Raw genomic sequence first — 15,928 nt, 5'->3', positions numbered from 1 at the left:
AGCAAAGCAGGCATTGCCCACTCAAGCACTGAACACGAAAACAGACGAGTTAATGCCAAGGAACGAGAAACATACATTGCTGTGCTGCTCTAGGGTCCATTGAAGGATGTGAAAAGCGGAGGTCTTCACCTGGACAGAAGCCCAGGATCATGGGATCTTCTCCACTCGACTGTTAGGGAAAATTCTAATTTCTGTGCCAATTCCCTGCAACGAGAGGGAGCCCTTTTTCTCCCTCTCCCATGTATTTTGATCCGATTTGGATAACCGTTTTTTGGGTTGTGACAAACTCCATAGGCATCTACTTTTGTACAGTGACGCAGCGCTTTCAGTGCAGTGTCACAGAAATCCTTTAGATTTCTCATAAGGTTTAAATACCTTTCCTTGTGTGAACTACTATTCCCAAGAAAAATAAAGTGAAATTGACTTTACTGACCATCTTCTGTGGCGTGCTGGGGGTTACTTAGTAGCTCCTTTTCCTACTTACTGTAACATGTTTTAGGTTACCCTCACAACTTTAAATGGCTGGTGGCAGTGGTCTGTTTTTGAGGTCTTTCTTGGGTTTTAATCTGCGTGCCAAACCAGGTTTGAGCCTTTTGTTGCCTTTGGCAGGCTTCAGTACGGAAACCCACCTCTGGCTCCAGTGTCTGGAAGAGAAGGAAGCTAGGGAGGTGCCCGAAACTCCTCTGTCCTTAGTCTGTTACCTGAATGCACCCAGTCATGATTGGCTGGCTTTCCTTGCAGGACAGCTAAGCTATGCATGAATGGGAGAAACCTGCTTCAATGGCGAGGCTTCTTGGACTGAAGACAGCGACCACTGAGAAGAACACGAACGAAGAATCTATGAACAAAGCTTGCTGCATTCTCCTGGACCGTTTAACTGCCGGTAAAGCCCTGCTGCAGTGCTGAAAATGTATTGACAGGAGAAGCTCCGGAGAGGATGACTTCTTCCCTTGGTTTAGTGGGATCAACTAACCCAGAGACAAACTTTGCTGGAAGACCTTCCTCAACTGGCTGTACTTCTTTGCTTCTGCAGAAACAGAGTGCCAGGGGTCTAGAAATCCATAGTCGAGTGCAACGTCTGTAAGCCGGCCAAAAGCTCCATGCATCTCCAGAGGACCCTCCCGAAGCAGGACGACCCACGCTCGAGTCACCTCACCAGAGTGCTGGACTCAAGGAGTGAAGTACAACTGGTGTCCAAGATCTGCGGTGTTGCTATTTACCGAGCACTGAAACCATGAAGTGCTGCTGATCCGAAGAACGCCCGTCGACCTTTGAATTGCTGTGCAGGAGTCCTCCAGACGTCCTACCTCTTGTCCCTATGACTGAGGCCCAGGAACACAGGATCTGTATCACTGCAACCAGACAGAAGCCAACTGGATACTCTAACCAAAAGGTACTGTTCCGACTTACTTACCTCATCGTCTGTAGCTTGCTTTTCTCAGTTCAGACTTGAAGTAGCTACGTTTCTAGAGTTGATTGTAGCCAAGTGTAACAGCTTGTGACCAGACAGTGATTTTTCTTCAACAAATGCTCCAACTTTGTGAAAAACGTTTCCCAAGTGCCTCAGCTCCATAGACTTTGCTCCAATTGACTTTGGCTGTCCTGGCTCCCTGCAGACTCCTATTCCATTGATTCTTACTGTTCCTCATAGGTGATGCATTGGTTTTTAACTAAAGTTAAGGTTAGCATCTAGACTTCATTGGAAGATTTAAAGCGCTCACATGCTCCGATAACCTGTTTAACATTTTATTTCCTTCCTTTAACCTTTGTAAATTTTGAGGTTGGTAGAAAGCAAAAGTGCAAAAGTGATATATAAATGCCATTACTGTCCTAGTTAGTGAAGTCACCTTAGGGTGTAGGAAGTGTGTATGAAGCATCTCTAAAGAGTATCTACTTGCTTTGCCTGGATTCTCAGAAGTATTTTGAAGTGTATTTTTATTGCTGCACAATGCCCTTTTTAAAGAATGCTCATTTAAAACTGATAAATAATACATTATTTCACTAGAAAACCTTGAGTGTTAAGTGTTACCTGGATACCCTTATTGGTGAATTTTGATGCTGAACCTCTACAGCTCACATTTACCCTGCCTTGAGTTAAGCCTGGCTGCTCAGTCACACTATACACTTGTGTAGTATAGACCTATACCAATAGGTGGGTTACCGACCAAGAGAACAAGGATTGTGTTGTCTCCCACAGGGTTACTACATCAATTCTCGTCTAACATCGGCCCACGAGTTGGCGATTCCAACAAAACTGGCACCGGGGTCCTTCAATGTCATCCCAGAACACAAATGTGGTTAAAAAGGACCAGGTCACCTGTTCCTCAAAGGCCACCAATCAACTTAGAAGGCAATAAACTACATCTTTCCTCATGGACCAGTAAAATAATCCAAAATGTTATTTCTAAACGGCAACACCACCTCAATGCAAGGCATCTCCAGACAACTGCCAACCACTCTAAAACAGTCCTGCAGTATGCATTGAATAAGTCCTAGTAAGATTGAGTTGATTTCAGAAAGTAGTCAATATGGAGGCAAGTCTAAAGAGTTGGGCTGGTTCCCATAAGCAATGGTATATGTGAATTGAATATGGTCCCTTAGTGGACCTTTAGATGATGGGCTGGTTCCCTTATGTTGGTTACATTCTAAATGTAGTACTTTGGTAGATTTGTGGATTTAGAAGGCCAGAGGTTCCTCCGCCTAGCCGTTGTACTGGATGCTTGTTAGGCACTCACAAACTACCCAGCTTCAGATACTACGATTTTAGCAAACCTTTTTATTACTGCAGGTACTGTGGGGCCCTCAGACTTCAGTAACTTAACATATAAAGTAAGACTGCCATTTATACACACCAACGACAAATGCAGACACCTGACCCAAGAAAACCATTTGCAGAACGATTTGAAACAGTTATTCAAAATGAAGGCGTTAAGACTCTGGTCATCTCGTTCATTGGTCTACAAGTCTTTTCAGTACACGGAGCACGACTGGTTGAGGTTTCATGGCTGGGGTGCCAACAGAACGACAATGCAGCAGTCATACACTTATAATGGATTTAGACAAATACATGAGTAAACCCATCAGTGAGGAACCATCACACCGATGCAAACAATGAAAAGAAAGTGGCACACTTGAACTGTCTTTAAGGGCACTGGGATATGTTCATGGAAAAAGCATTGTGCAATAGTGAGGCTTGTTTGACGGTGCATTTTTTTTTTGTACTGTGAATTTGGAAGCAAGGAACAAGTTACTTACCTGTAACTGTTGTTCTCCAGCATGGGTCTGGCATGGATTCACATGCTCATGAATATTCCCCGTCGTTAGGCTGGGAATCCTCGGTAAAGAAAAAACCAGTATCAGTTTCGTTTCTGATCTGTCTTTCGTAGTAATAACCAATCACTGGTCTCTGCGTCATACTGACCACAGCCAATGACTGCCCTCTACCTAAGTACCGCCTCTGGCAGCCATCTTCAGATTTGGAGCACGTGAAGTGGCAGTATGACCAAGTGAAGAGCCGCAGAGGGGTAGGCGGGAGGGTTCGCATGTGAATCCATGCCAGACCCATGCTGGAGAACAACAGTTACAGGTAAGTAACTTGTTCCTTCTCCAGCATGGGGTCTGGCATGGATTCACATGCTCATGAATAAAGAATACATAGCAGTATACACATGCACAACCACGGGAGGTGGCAAAGGCTCAACATTAAGCATAGCATCAAACTCAACGTTAAGCATCTTACCTCCTCACCAGGCTCACCTCAGGCGAACAGGTTGCGCAGCACTGCTTGGCCGACCCTGGACTCCTCCCTGGAATCCCGATCGACGCAGTAGAACTTCGTGAAGGTGTGCGTCGACCTCCACGTAGCAGCCCTGCATATGTCCAGCAGGGGCACACCAGAAAGGAACGCCGTGGTAGCTGCGATCGCTCTGGTGGAATGGGCTCTCGGACGGCCGGGCAGAGGTCGGTTTGCCAACCGATGACAGTACATGATACAGCCGGAGAGCCATCTGGAAATGGAAGCCTTCGAGAGAGCCTTCCCCTGATTGACAGGTCCAAAGTTCACAAAGAGTTGTGACGTCTTCCGAAAACACTTCGTGCGGTCCACGTAGAACTTCAGCGCTCTAGCTACATCCAGCGAGTGCAAAGTCCTCTCAGCCGGCGACGAAGGCGACGGGAAGAATACAGGCAACACCAAGGGTTCGTTGAGATGGAATTCCGACGGTACCTTGGGCATGAAGGAGGGGTGCGTCCTGAGCACTACCCTCGTGTCGTGGAAAGTCAAGTACGGGGCCTTGCAGGAAAGGGCCTGGATCTCTCCCACTCGTCGTGCGGAGGTGATGGCCACAAGAAAAGCAGTTTTCCACGATAGAAACTTCAACGGGGCCGAGTGCAGAGGCTCGAACGGAGGTCCCATGAGCTTGGTCAGCACCACGTTGAGCTCCCACGCCGGGGCCGGAGCCTTCACCGGCGGGAACGATCTGAACAGTCCCTTCATGAACTCTTTCACCAGACGATGAGACCACAAGGACGTCCGCCCCGTGGTTCTGGTGTATCGGGAGATCGCAGCAAGATGAATCTTGATGGACGCGTGTGCCAGTCCAGCTTTGGCCAGCGTCAGCAGGTACGGCAGTACTTGGGGAGCCGTAATCCGTAGAGGGTTAATCTTCTGTGCGTGGCACCAGACAGAGAACCTCTTCCATTTGTGTCCGTAGCATTTAAGAGTCGAGGACGCCCTGGCCTTTGCAAGAACCTCTCTGCAGTCGGCCGGTATGTCGTATCCTCCAAACTCTACGCTGCAGGAGCCAGGCCTGCAAGTTCAGCGACTTCGGGTCGTGGTGGAGGATGGCGCCTTCTTCCCTGGAGAGTAGATCCGCGTCCGCCGGCAGCTTGATCGGCAGGGACGCTGACAAGTCCAGAAGGTCCGGGAACCATATCTGCCTCGGCCACGAGGGTGCGACGAGGATCATCCTGCACCGTGACCTCTTGAGCAGGTTGACTAGCCGGATTAGCAGAGGCAAGGGAGGGAACGCGTAGAGGAACAGGCCCTCCCAGGGGAACGAGAAAGCATCGCCCATGCTCCTCGTCTGGGGAAACCTGCTGGCGAACCTCCGGCACTTGGTGTTCGTCGCCGTCGCGAACAGGTCGATCTGGGGTGTGCCCCACCGTCGGAAGAGGCGATCCACCAGATCCTGCCGTAGTTCCCACTCGTGGCACGAGCGCAGCTCCCTGCTGAGTGAGTCGGCGATGGTGTTTTTTATCCCTGCCAGATGAAACGGCACCAGAAAAATCCTTTGGGCGACGGCCCAATGCCACAGGTCCTGCGCCTCCTTGGACAGCGCTGGGGACCTGGTTCCGCCCTGTTTCCTGATGTAAAACATGGTGGTGGTGTTGTCGGTGAAGATCCTCACCACCTTGCCCTTGAGGGACGGAAGGAAAGACCTGAGGGCCCAAAACACTGCACGGAGCTCCAGGACGTTGATATGCAGGGACTTCTCCGTCGGGAGCCAGAGTCCCTTTGCGTGCAGATTTTCGGTGTGCGCTCCCCACCCTTCCAGGGAGGCATCCGTAGTCACAGTCTCCTGGTGGGCTGGGGTCTGGAAGTCCATGCCCGCCGTCAGATGCGCGCGGGTGCCCCACCACCGTATCGCTCGTCGGAAGTTCTCGTCGAGCTTGATCCTTTCCTCGAAGCTGCCCGTCGTCTGGATCCAGCGCGCATCCAGGAATTCTTGCAACGGGCGCATCCGGAGCCTGCACATGGGAATGAGGTAGATGCAGGAAGACATCCCGAGGAAGGACTTGATGGACCTCACTTTGGCCGCGTCGGCCACCAACATCCGTTGCACCTTGCCCACGATGGTCCTGGTCCTCTCCTCCGACGGGGAGGCCAGAAGGGACACTGTGTCGAGCCTCGCTCCCAGAAACAGTGCGACTTGCGCGGGCACCAGGTGGGATTTGGCGTAGTTCACGGAGAATCCCAGGTCCGTGAGGAGTTGGACGGTCCTTGCCGTGTGAACCACGGCGAGCTCCCTCGTCTTGGCGCGGATGAGCCAGTCGTCCAGGTAGGGGTAGACGTGGATCCCCTCGCGGCGCAGCTGCGCCGCCACCGGTGCGAGGCACTTGGTGAATACCCTGGGTGCCGACCGTAGTCCGAAGGGGAGGGCTCTGAACTGGTAATGACGCCCTTGGACCACGAACCTGAAGAATTTTCGGTGCCCCTTTAGGATGGGAATGTGGAAGTAGGCATCCTCCAAATCCAACGACGATAGGAAATCCCCTTCCTCCAGGAGAAGTTGAGGGACATGAAGTTCTTTCCTGGCCACGGGGGGGACGCGCGGGCACCTTCTTTGAAACTCGAGCGCGTGGCCCCGGGCCAGGGCGTCCAGCACCCAACGGTCGGTGGAGATGGACTCCCACACGCTGACGAAGCCCGCCAGCCGGCCTCCCACCGGGGTGCTCCGGTGGGGGCCCGACCCCACAGCCGGTTCAATCCTGCTTGGACGCGGCCTTGCCGCCTTGACCTCCTGGGCGACGACGGCGGGGTCCGCTAGACTTGCCTCGTCCTCTGTAGGCCTCTTGCGACGACGAGCGGGCCGCTTGACGGTAGGAAGCGAAACCGCCGCCGGAACCTCTGGAGGCGCCCTTGCCTCCGCTGCTCCGAAAGGGCGTCCGACGTTGCTGCAGAACTCCGAGGGCCCGGGCCGTCTCAGTATCCGCCTTGATGGCCTGAAGGGAATCGTCCACTGTCTTCCCAAACAGGTTGTTCCCGTCGAAGGGCATGTCCAGGACTCTAGTCTGGACGTCCTGCCGGAAGTCCGTAGCTTTGAGCCATCCACGACGTCGAAGGCAAACGCCGTTGCCCAGCTGGCGGAATCCAGTGTCGGCGATGTCCGTCGCCACGGTGATGGCGTGGTCCGAGGCCACCTCACCTTCCTGCAGGATCTCCAGGGCCTCCGCCCTCTTGTCGTCCGGCAGAAAATCCAGTAGGGGAGCTATCTTGTACCAGAGCTCCCTGTCGTAGCGAGCCACGATAGCCAAGGCATTGGCCGCTTTAATCGTCGTCGCTGCCGACGAGATGACTCTACGTCCCATAGCATCCAATTTCTTACCCTCGCCGTCCGGCGGGGAAGTCGATGTGGAGGCCGCACCCCCCCCCGCTTTCTTCCTGGCTGCCGCGGAGACGACGGAATCCGGGGTAGGCTGCGCCCGGAGGCACAGGGGGGCCGCATCCCGGACCCGGTACTTTTTCTCGTACCGGTCTCTTCTAGCTGGCGTCGTGGAAGGGTTCTTGAGGAGGGAAAGGCCCTCATCCCAAATGTCGTCCAACAGAGGCACTGCGAGGACCGTCTTCCTCTTGGCCTCGCGCCGCTGATAAAGGAAGCCTTCCTTTTTCTTCTCCTCAGGGCAGAGTTGGAAAAGCTCGGAAGCCCTGGAGATCATGGAGTGGAAAGATCCGATCTCGTCAGGCGGAGAAGCCCTGGCGGGAGGCGACGACGGAACATCCTCGTCGTATGCCTCGTCGTCCGTACCCGTCGCTGCCGTGTCAGTCCCCGTATCATCCCCTCGGGTGGACGGGGAGGAGGGCTGGACGGGGCGCGACGGTTGAAAAGGAGGTGGTGGATGGATCCTTCTTTTCTTGGTAGGGGGAACACCAGAAGGTCCCGGTTCTGGATCCCCCGACGGGAGAGGTTCCTCCGTCGGTAACGGTAGTCTCGTCCTTATCTCGGAGCATAAGGACTGTATGGCCAACAAAATGGCCGCCGAGTTGTCTTGCGGCGCTGGCAGAGGGGAATCCGACGGGCGAGCAGGGGCCCCGTCGGTACCCTCGACGATGTAGTCGTCGTCACCTGCGTCGGGGTCCATTCCGACGGGCTGGCCTTCGTCCACGCCTAGGCCGTGGCTTAAGACCTCGATCAGCTCCTCTTCTGAGGTTGAGGCCGAATCTACGACGACGCCCTGCCCCCCCTTCTTCCCCACGGGGGGTTTCACGGGGGTCCTATCGATGGGCACAAAAGAAGACTCCCTCCGAGGAGGCAGGGAGATTCTAGGCCCCGAGGTCGCCACCACTGGCGCAGCCTCCACAGGCTGAGCCAGGGCCGCCGCGACCGTTTCGATAGAGGGCTTGGTCGGATGGATCAAGGCCTTCACCACCTTAGGTGCGCTCACCGCCTTATCCTTGAGGGAGGGGGCACTGCCACGCTCCTCCTCTGCCTTAGAGCTCGACCGGGGCCTCTCCAGGAGTTTCGCCGGGTGCTCGGCCTTCCTCTTACCCGACCCAGAGCGTTGGCTCGTGGTTGATGGTGCCGGGGAGGGTGCGCCCTGCCTGGCGCCCGTAGAGCCCGACCGTTCGGCGCTCCCGGTGCCAGCGGACTCGCGGTGCTTAGCCTTATGTTGGGCCCCCGTCGCCGGGGCGCCCTCAAAGGTCTTAGAAGACCGCTCGGATTTCTTCTTCTTCTCGCCAGACGGGCTCTTACCCTCCAGCCAGTTGGCGAGACGTTGATGGCGGTCCTTCATGGTCCGTTCCGACATGTTGCCGCAAAACGCACAGTCCTTCTCCACGTGCGTCTTGTCCTCATGAAGGCAGTAAAGGCAGAAAGAGTGTTCGTCCTCCTTAAAGACGTTCTGCAGCTGGCATCCAGGGCAAACCCTGAACAGCTTTCCGGGCGTCGAGCTTCCCTTCTCCTGGGCCATCTCCGAGACCGGGCCTGAGAAGCTTCTGGAGTCCTCCGAAGTGTAGCTCGACGAAATCTTCACCCTTGAGGGGCGCAGACGAATCCGACACGGGTCCCCGTGGATCGGATGTAGAATCGGTGGAGCTTGAGGCTCTTTTGACCGAAAGAATCGAGTTTTTGTGAAAAAGCGCGAAAAAAATAGCACTAACGCTCGAGAGCAATAGCACGAGGATCCCAACACATGAACGTGCGGTAAAAATCTGAAGATGGCTGCCAGAGGCGGTACTTAGGTAGAGGGCAGTCATTGGCTGTGGTCAGTATGACGCAGAGACCAGTGATTGGTTATTACTACGAAAGACAGATCAGAAACGAAACTGATACTGGTTTTTTCTTTACCGAGGATTCCCAGCCTAACGACGGGGAATATTCATGAGCATGTGAATCCATGCCAGACCCCATGCTGGAGAAATAGTGGAATGCTCTAGCACCTGGGCTCTCAGGCCAAGAACCACAGCAAAACGTGGTTGCCTGAAACTCTCGCCTCCCAATAGTAACAGGGCTCTCCTTTACCTCTCTTTGCTTCATGTAATTGAAGATGTCCATGGCATATAAAGAGCTCACACAAGGGTCGTCATTATCCTTGTCAATGTCATCTATCTCTGGAACTGGCTGCAAGGAAAAACAAAAAAAAAAAACAAATTAGAAAAAAGGCATATGCATTCGTTCGCCAGATGTTTTGAACTACAATTCCGATGAACAGTAAACAGCATATTTTGTGGGGAAGGATCATAGGAGTGGCTGTCCAAAAATCTGGAGAGCTGCAGACTCTGGACTTATGAAATTGAAAAAGAATGCATGCTATGCAACTACAACAATAGATAATTAGGCAAAGGCCTGCAACCACATTTTATTAACATTTCACAACTTTACATTTGAAAAATTACTAATTGGAGGAGTAACCAGTTACCAAAATAGCTCCACTACTGATACTCCAGCAGTCCACAGTAAGGCCGATTAATGCATAGCTTGTGCATCTACTACATCAGACACCTAGAGATTTGATCCTGAATAGCACGCAGACTTCTAATACCCCATACTGGTAAGTCACCTTCAGACAGGAACAGCTTCACATGAAAGCAAAAAGTAGGACTGCTGTCCCGAAACTCTACAAGGAATTGGAGGTGGACAGGGTGTGGCGATCATGATCACTCATACTAGTTACATGTGATTCTAACTAACCAATTAACAAGCACCTCAGTCTAAACATTTAGAACGTAAAGCTGTATTTTTTTTAATTTGGTCCCCCTCACCCAAGCCACCCGCCCAACGCCCTCCCCACCCGTTTTAATCCCTTACTCCAGTCCCCAAAAAAGAAATTTGACTGTTATAAATGTTTAGACTTCCGGCAGGAGCCGAGGATGTGAAACTCCTGCCGGGCCACCATTGGTATCCACAGACACTTCTGCTGGAATTTAGAGTGTCTGTGAGTGACAGCGTCCAGCACCCATCAGTCGGTGGATATCTTTTCCCGCTCCCTGCAAAAGTCTGCCTGCCGGCCTCCCACCAGGGTGCATGGGTGGGGCCCAGACCTCTTGGCTGGTTTAATTCTGTTTCGGGCCCTACGTCCCACCTTGGAAGCAACAACAGCGGCCACCTCCTTATGCCTTGGAACAACACTTGTAGGCCTGGCGGCAAGAGACGAACTGGCGGATTTCCCCCATGAGGCACGAAAGGAAGGACAATGCTGCTGAAGTGCGGTAAGGTCACGGGCCGTCATCAGTGTTGGTCTCGATGGCTTGCAACGATTCATCGACAGCCTTCCCAAAGAGTTTGTCCCCGTCGAAGGGCATGTCCAGGACCCTCGACTGAACTTCCTGACAAAAGTTGGTGTCTTTCAACCAGCCACGACGAGGGAGGCAGACACCGCTCCCTACCTGCCAGAACCCTGTGTCTGATGTCCAGGACCACAGTGATGGCATGGTCTGATGCCACTGCGCTCGCCCTCCCGTCTCCAGTTCCTCGACCCCACTGGTCACCGGGGGGGAATTCCAGCAGCGGGCCATCTTATACCAGAGCTCCATGTCGTATTTGGCCAGGATCGCAGGAGCATTCGCTCCCTTGACCGTTGTTGCAGCTGAGTCAATCACCTTTCTACCCGTGGCATCCTTCCCCTCGTTGTCTGAGTGATTCGATTATTCCCTACAGCCGCTGAGACCACAGAGCCTGGCAAGGGCTGTGACCGCAGGCAATGCAGACTTAAACTGGAAAAGAAATACTGGGTGCCGGTCTTTTTGCCGAGGTGGGGTTCCTTATTAGCACCAGGCCCTCTTCCCACATCCGGGAGGGGCACCGCCAAAATGGTCTTCCTCTTTGCCACCCGGGCATTGATAAAGGAAACCTTCCTCCTTGGTCTATTAGGTCCCCAGGTCACAGGAGGTAATTGTCTATGTACTCTTTGGTGGCATTAGTAGTAGTTGCTTGGGAGGGTTGGATTGGTTGCGACAGGAATTTTCCTTAACAATATCAGCCAACTGCTATTGTCCCAGTCCAAGATGGAGAACGTCCTGCACAGCAGTGATTGGCTTGTAGACTATTGTGATGCAGGAACCTCAGGAGAGGTTCTAAACTGCCTTTCATTCAAGATCTGCTCAAGAGAGGTCACAGCTTTGATGAGTTTCAGTTTTACACAGAGAAACCAGAGAAAAACCCAATGCCAAGACAACTACACAAAGAGCCAGAGAACCAAAGCTCAAGTTAAGTGCTAGAAGCTTAGAATGAAGTCATGTTCAAAGAAATGATCTTAAAAGCAATTACAGAAGTGTTTAAGAGTTCCATTTATGATCAAATTGAAGTACGTTTAGTCATTGTAAAAAGTACTTGTATTTGAACTGTGAACAGTCTTTAGTCAGTGCATGGAAGGAAACTGCGCGCGCTCTGGCAAAGTAGGGAATGAAGCTGCACACACTCCGGCATCAGCAGAGTATCCCAATAAGGCCTTGTGCGTGAAGTTATCTGAAACGTTTACGTTTTGTTTGTTGCAAGTTTGCCGGGCTCGTGTCGTGTTGCATTAAAGAAAAGGCTCTTGTGACATGAACCGGCGTGACTTAAGTTATTTTCGGAAGCTGTGTTGCGTTCCTTTCAGAGCCGCGTTGCGCAGAAGGACTGATAAACAGTGACGGTCTGTCAGGTGTTTATTCGCGTACAGAGAACAGCGGTCTGCCGAAAGTAACAAGTTACTTACCTGTAACTGTTCTCCAGCATGGGTCTGGCATGGATTCACAGGCTCATGAATATTCCCCGTCAGGCTGGGAATCCAAGGAAAAAAAATCAGTTTCCTTTCTGAACTGTCTTTCTACTAGTAACCAATCGCTGGTCTCTGTGTCATACTGCCCCCAGCCAATGACTGCCCTCTACCTAAGCCCCTCCTCTGGCAGCCATCTTCAGATTTGGTAGCACGTAAAGTGGCAGTAGGACCAAGAAAAGAGCTGCAGATGGGTTGGAGGGAGGGTTCGAATGTGAATCCATGCCAGACCCATGCTGGAGAACAGGTAACTTGTTCCTTCTCCAGCATGGGGCCTGGCATGGATTCACATGGCCATGAATACAAGAATACATAGCAGTACACACATGCACAACCACTGGAGGTGGCAAGGCTCAACATTAAGCATCTCTTACCTCCTCAGCAGACTCACCGTCAGGCGAACAGGTTGCGCAGCACTGCCTGGCCGACTCTAGAATGCTCCCTGGAATCCCAGTCGACGCAGTAGAATCTCATGAACGTGTGCATCTACCTCCACGTAGCAGCCCTGCAGATGTCCAGCAGGGGCACACCAGACCGGAACGCTGTGGTAGCTGCGATCGCTCTGTTTGAATGGGCTCTCGGACGGCCGGGCAACGGTCGGTTTGCCAACCGGTGACAGTGCATGATGCAGCTGGAGAGCGATCTGGAAATTGAGCCTTCGAGAGGGCCTTCCCTTGGTTCACAGGTCCAAAGTTCACAAACAGCTGTGATGTCTTCCGAAGACTTTGTGCGGTCCACGTAGAACTTCAGCCCTCGAGCCACATCCAACGAGTGCAAAGTCCTCTCAGCCGGCGACAAAGGCGACGGGAAGAAAACCGGTAACAAAGGTCTCGTTGAGATCAAGTCCGACGGCATCTGGGGCATGAAGGAGGGGTGCGTCCTCAGCACTACTCTCGTGGAATGTCAGATATGGAGGTTTACAGGAGAGGTTGAGGGCCACAAGAAACGCCATCTTCCACGCTAGGAACTTCAACAGTGCCGAATGCAGAGACTCGAATGGTGGCCCCAGGAGCCTGGTCAGCACCACATTGAGTTCCCATGCCGGGGCCTTCACCGGCAGGAACAATCAGAACAGTCCTTTCATGAACTCTTCACCAGGCGATGAGACCACAGAGATGGCCGCCCTGGAGTTCTGGTGTAGCGGGAGATAGCCGCCAGATGGATCTTGATGGAGGCATGTGCCAACCCCACCTTGGCCGGCAATAGCAAGTACGTCAGAACTTGAGGGGCCGTAATCAGAGGGTTAATCTTCTGTGCACGGCACCAGACAGAGAACCTCTTCCATTTGTGTCCATAGCACGTAAGAGTCGGGGGCGACCTGGCCTTTGCAAGCACCTCCTTGCAGTCTGCCAGGGTTTCGTACCCTCCGAACTCTAGTGCTGCAGGAGCCAGGCCTGCAGGTTCAGCGATCCTGGGTCATGATGGAGGATGGCGCCACCTTCCCTGGCGAGAAGATCTGCGTTCGTCGGTAGTTTGACCAGGAGGGCTGGGGGGTGGGGACGCTGACATGTCCAGAAGGTCCGGGAACCAGATCTGCCTTGGCCACGCCAGTGCGACAAGGATCATCCTGCACCGGGACCGGCTGAGTTGACTGATGAGTCACAGCAGCAATGGCAACGGAGGGAACTCCTACAGGAACAAGCCGTCCCAGGGGAATGATCGCCCCAAGCTCCCCGGCTGGGGAGACCTGCTGGCGAACCTCCGGCACTTTGTGTTCGTCGCGAATAGGTCGATCTGGGGATTGCCCCATCGTCGGAAAAGGAGATCCACTTGATCCTGCTGAAGCTCCCATTCGTGGCACGAGCGCAGCTCCCTGCCGAGTGAGTCGGCAACGGTGTTCTTTATTCCTGCCAGATGGAAGGGTACCAGCCACAGATCCTGTGCTTCCTTGGATAGGGCTGGTGATCTGGTGCCTCTCTGCTTCCTGATGTAGAACATTGTGGTGGTGTTGTCGGTGAAGACCCTTAACACCTTGCCCTTGAGGGACGGTAGGAATGACATAAGGGCCAGAACACGGCTCGGAGCTCCAGGACGTCGATGTGTAGTGACCTCTCCTCCGGCAGCCAAAGGCCGCTTGCATGTGATGTGTGCTCCCCATCCTTCCAGGGAGGCGTCGTCAGAGTTTCCTGATGTGCCGGGGTCTGAAAGTCCATGCCCGCCGCTAGATGCACGCGGGTGCTCCACCACCTGATTGCTTGGCGGAAAGTCCCGTTGAGTGAGATCCGGTCTTCGAAGTTGCCAACCGCTTGCATCCAACGGGCGTCGAGGAACTCAAGCAGTGGTCGCATCCGCCACCTGCATAGGCGCACAAGGGAATAGTTTCTTACCTGTAACTCCATTTCTCCAGCATTGGTATCTTTCATGGATTCACATTCTTAGAATATTCCCCGTCGTCAGACTGGGACCCCTCGGTACACATATATAGCCTTTTCCAATAGGAAAACTTCCGACACTTTTGTGTCCTATCTACGTCCTTTTAGGACCCGCTTACGCATGCTCCGTAGGCCGTCCACGTATAAGAGGCCCGCCCCCACGGTTCCCCTTCAGATTTCGGCCCCTCCAAAGTAGGAAGGGTTACATTTATCAATTAAATACATTACATTCCGGGGAGGTTGGCGGGCGCATATGAATCCATGAAAGATACCAATGCTGGAGAAATGGAGTTACAGGTAAGAAACTATTCCCTTCTCCAGCATTGGATCTTTCATGGATTCACATGCTTAGAATAGATTGTATAGCAGTAACACTTGAGACGGCGGCGAGAATGTAATGTAATATACCCTCACCATACTACACAATGCATATGTACAGTAGGAATAAGTTACCGCATATAACCTTACCCACCTAAAATAAACTGTCATTAAAAAGGTAGACAACAGATTCTCCACAGCGTGGAGCTTACCTTACTGAAACAGATGGCGCAGGACAGCTCTTCCCATCTGCACCTCGTCCGCATGCTGCCTGGCAAGGCAGTAGTGGCGGGTAAACGTGTGGGGCACTGACCATGCCGCAGCTTGGCATATGTCCGTCAACGGAATTCCTGCCCATAAAGCTGTTGAGGAGGACATCGATCTTGTAGAATGGGCTCTAGGATGTCCTTGCAGTGGCCTTCCGGCCTTAGAGTGACAAAACGCAATCGTCGATGAGACCCATCGAGCCAATCCTTGTTTAGAGATTGCTTTTCCTCTCGTCGACGGACCATATGCGACAAACAGTTGTCTAGTAGACCTGAATTCCTGTGTACGATGTAGGTAAAATTTCAGAGCCCTCTTAACGTCCAGGGTATGAAGAGCTTTTTCTGCTGCCGATGATGTGGCGAAGAAAGTAAGGAGAACAATGGACGAGTGTTTGAGATAGACTGTCGGAACTTTTGGGACGAACATAGGATTAGTTGCCAGGACTACTTTGTCCTTAAAGAATCTTAGGTATGGCGGGTCTACGACCAGCGCTTGCAGTTCCGAGATTCTTCTAGCTGATGTGATAGCAATCAAGAATGCCAACTTCCACGAAATGAATTTTATGTCGAACGTGGCCATAGGCTCAAAAGGCGGTTTCATTAAGCCTGCCAACACTGTGTTGAGACTCCAAGTCGGGGGGGAAACGTTTTTCCAGGGGGAAAAACTCGAAATAAACCCCTCATGAAGTGTTTTACAAGTCTGTCGCTAAATAGAGGAGACGACTGCCTTTTCCTTGTGAACCTCGAGATGGCCGCCAGGTGCACCTTTATCGATGCGAAGGATAATGCCCTCTCCGCCAAGAGGAGCAGGTAAGGTAGAACTTGTTCCGGCGTTACCGACAACGGTTGTAGGCCCTGTTGTCCCCTACACCATTCGCAGAACCTCTGCCACTTATAGGAGTAGGATTTGTTTGTAGAAGGGGCTCTAGCCGCCTGCAGAATTTTTTGACAATCCTCCGAAACGTCTAAAGCACCGAACTCCGAAAAGTCAGGAGCCAGGCT

General features: G+C 52.5%; 1 protein-coding gene across 2 annotated transcripts in view; it reads right to left on the bottom strand.

Annotated features, from left to right (window-relative positions):
• CCNB3 (cyclin B3) overlaps positions 1–15,928 on the bottom strand; it is a 252,761-nt gene that overhangs the window by 58,026 nt on the left and 178,807 nt on the right. For both annotated transcript variants that reach the window (XM_069648671.1, XM_069648670.1), the window contains exon 6: positions 9,240–9,338. In XM_069648671.1, coding sequence (XP_069504772.1) covers positions 9,240–9,338 — 99 coding nt within the window. The remainder of the gene's footprint in view (positions 1–9,239; positions 9,339–15,928) is intronic.

The sequence above is a fragment of the Ambystoma mexicanum genome, chromosome 2q, assembly GCF_040938575.1.
Source record: "Ambystoma mexicanum isolate Mex_15411 chromosome 2q, UKY_AmexF1_1, whole genome shotgun sequence".
Classification (NCBI taxonomy): domain Eukaryota; kingdom Metazoa; phylum Chordata; class Amphibia; order Caudata; family Ambystomatidae; genus Ambystoma; species Ambystoma mexicanum.
Note: the sequence above shows the minus strand (reverse complement) of the source record. Positions and strands in the feature narration are given on the sequence as shown.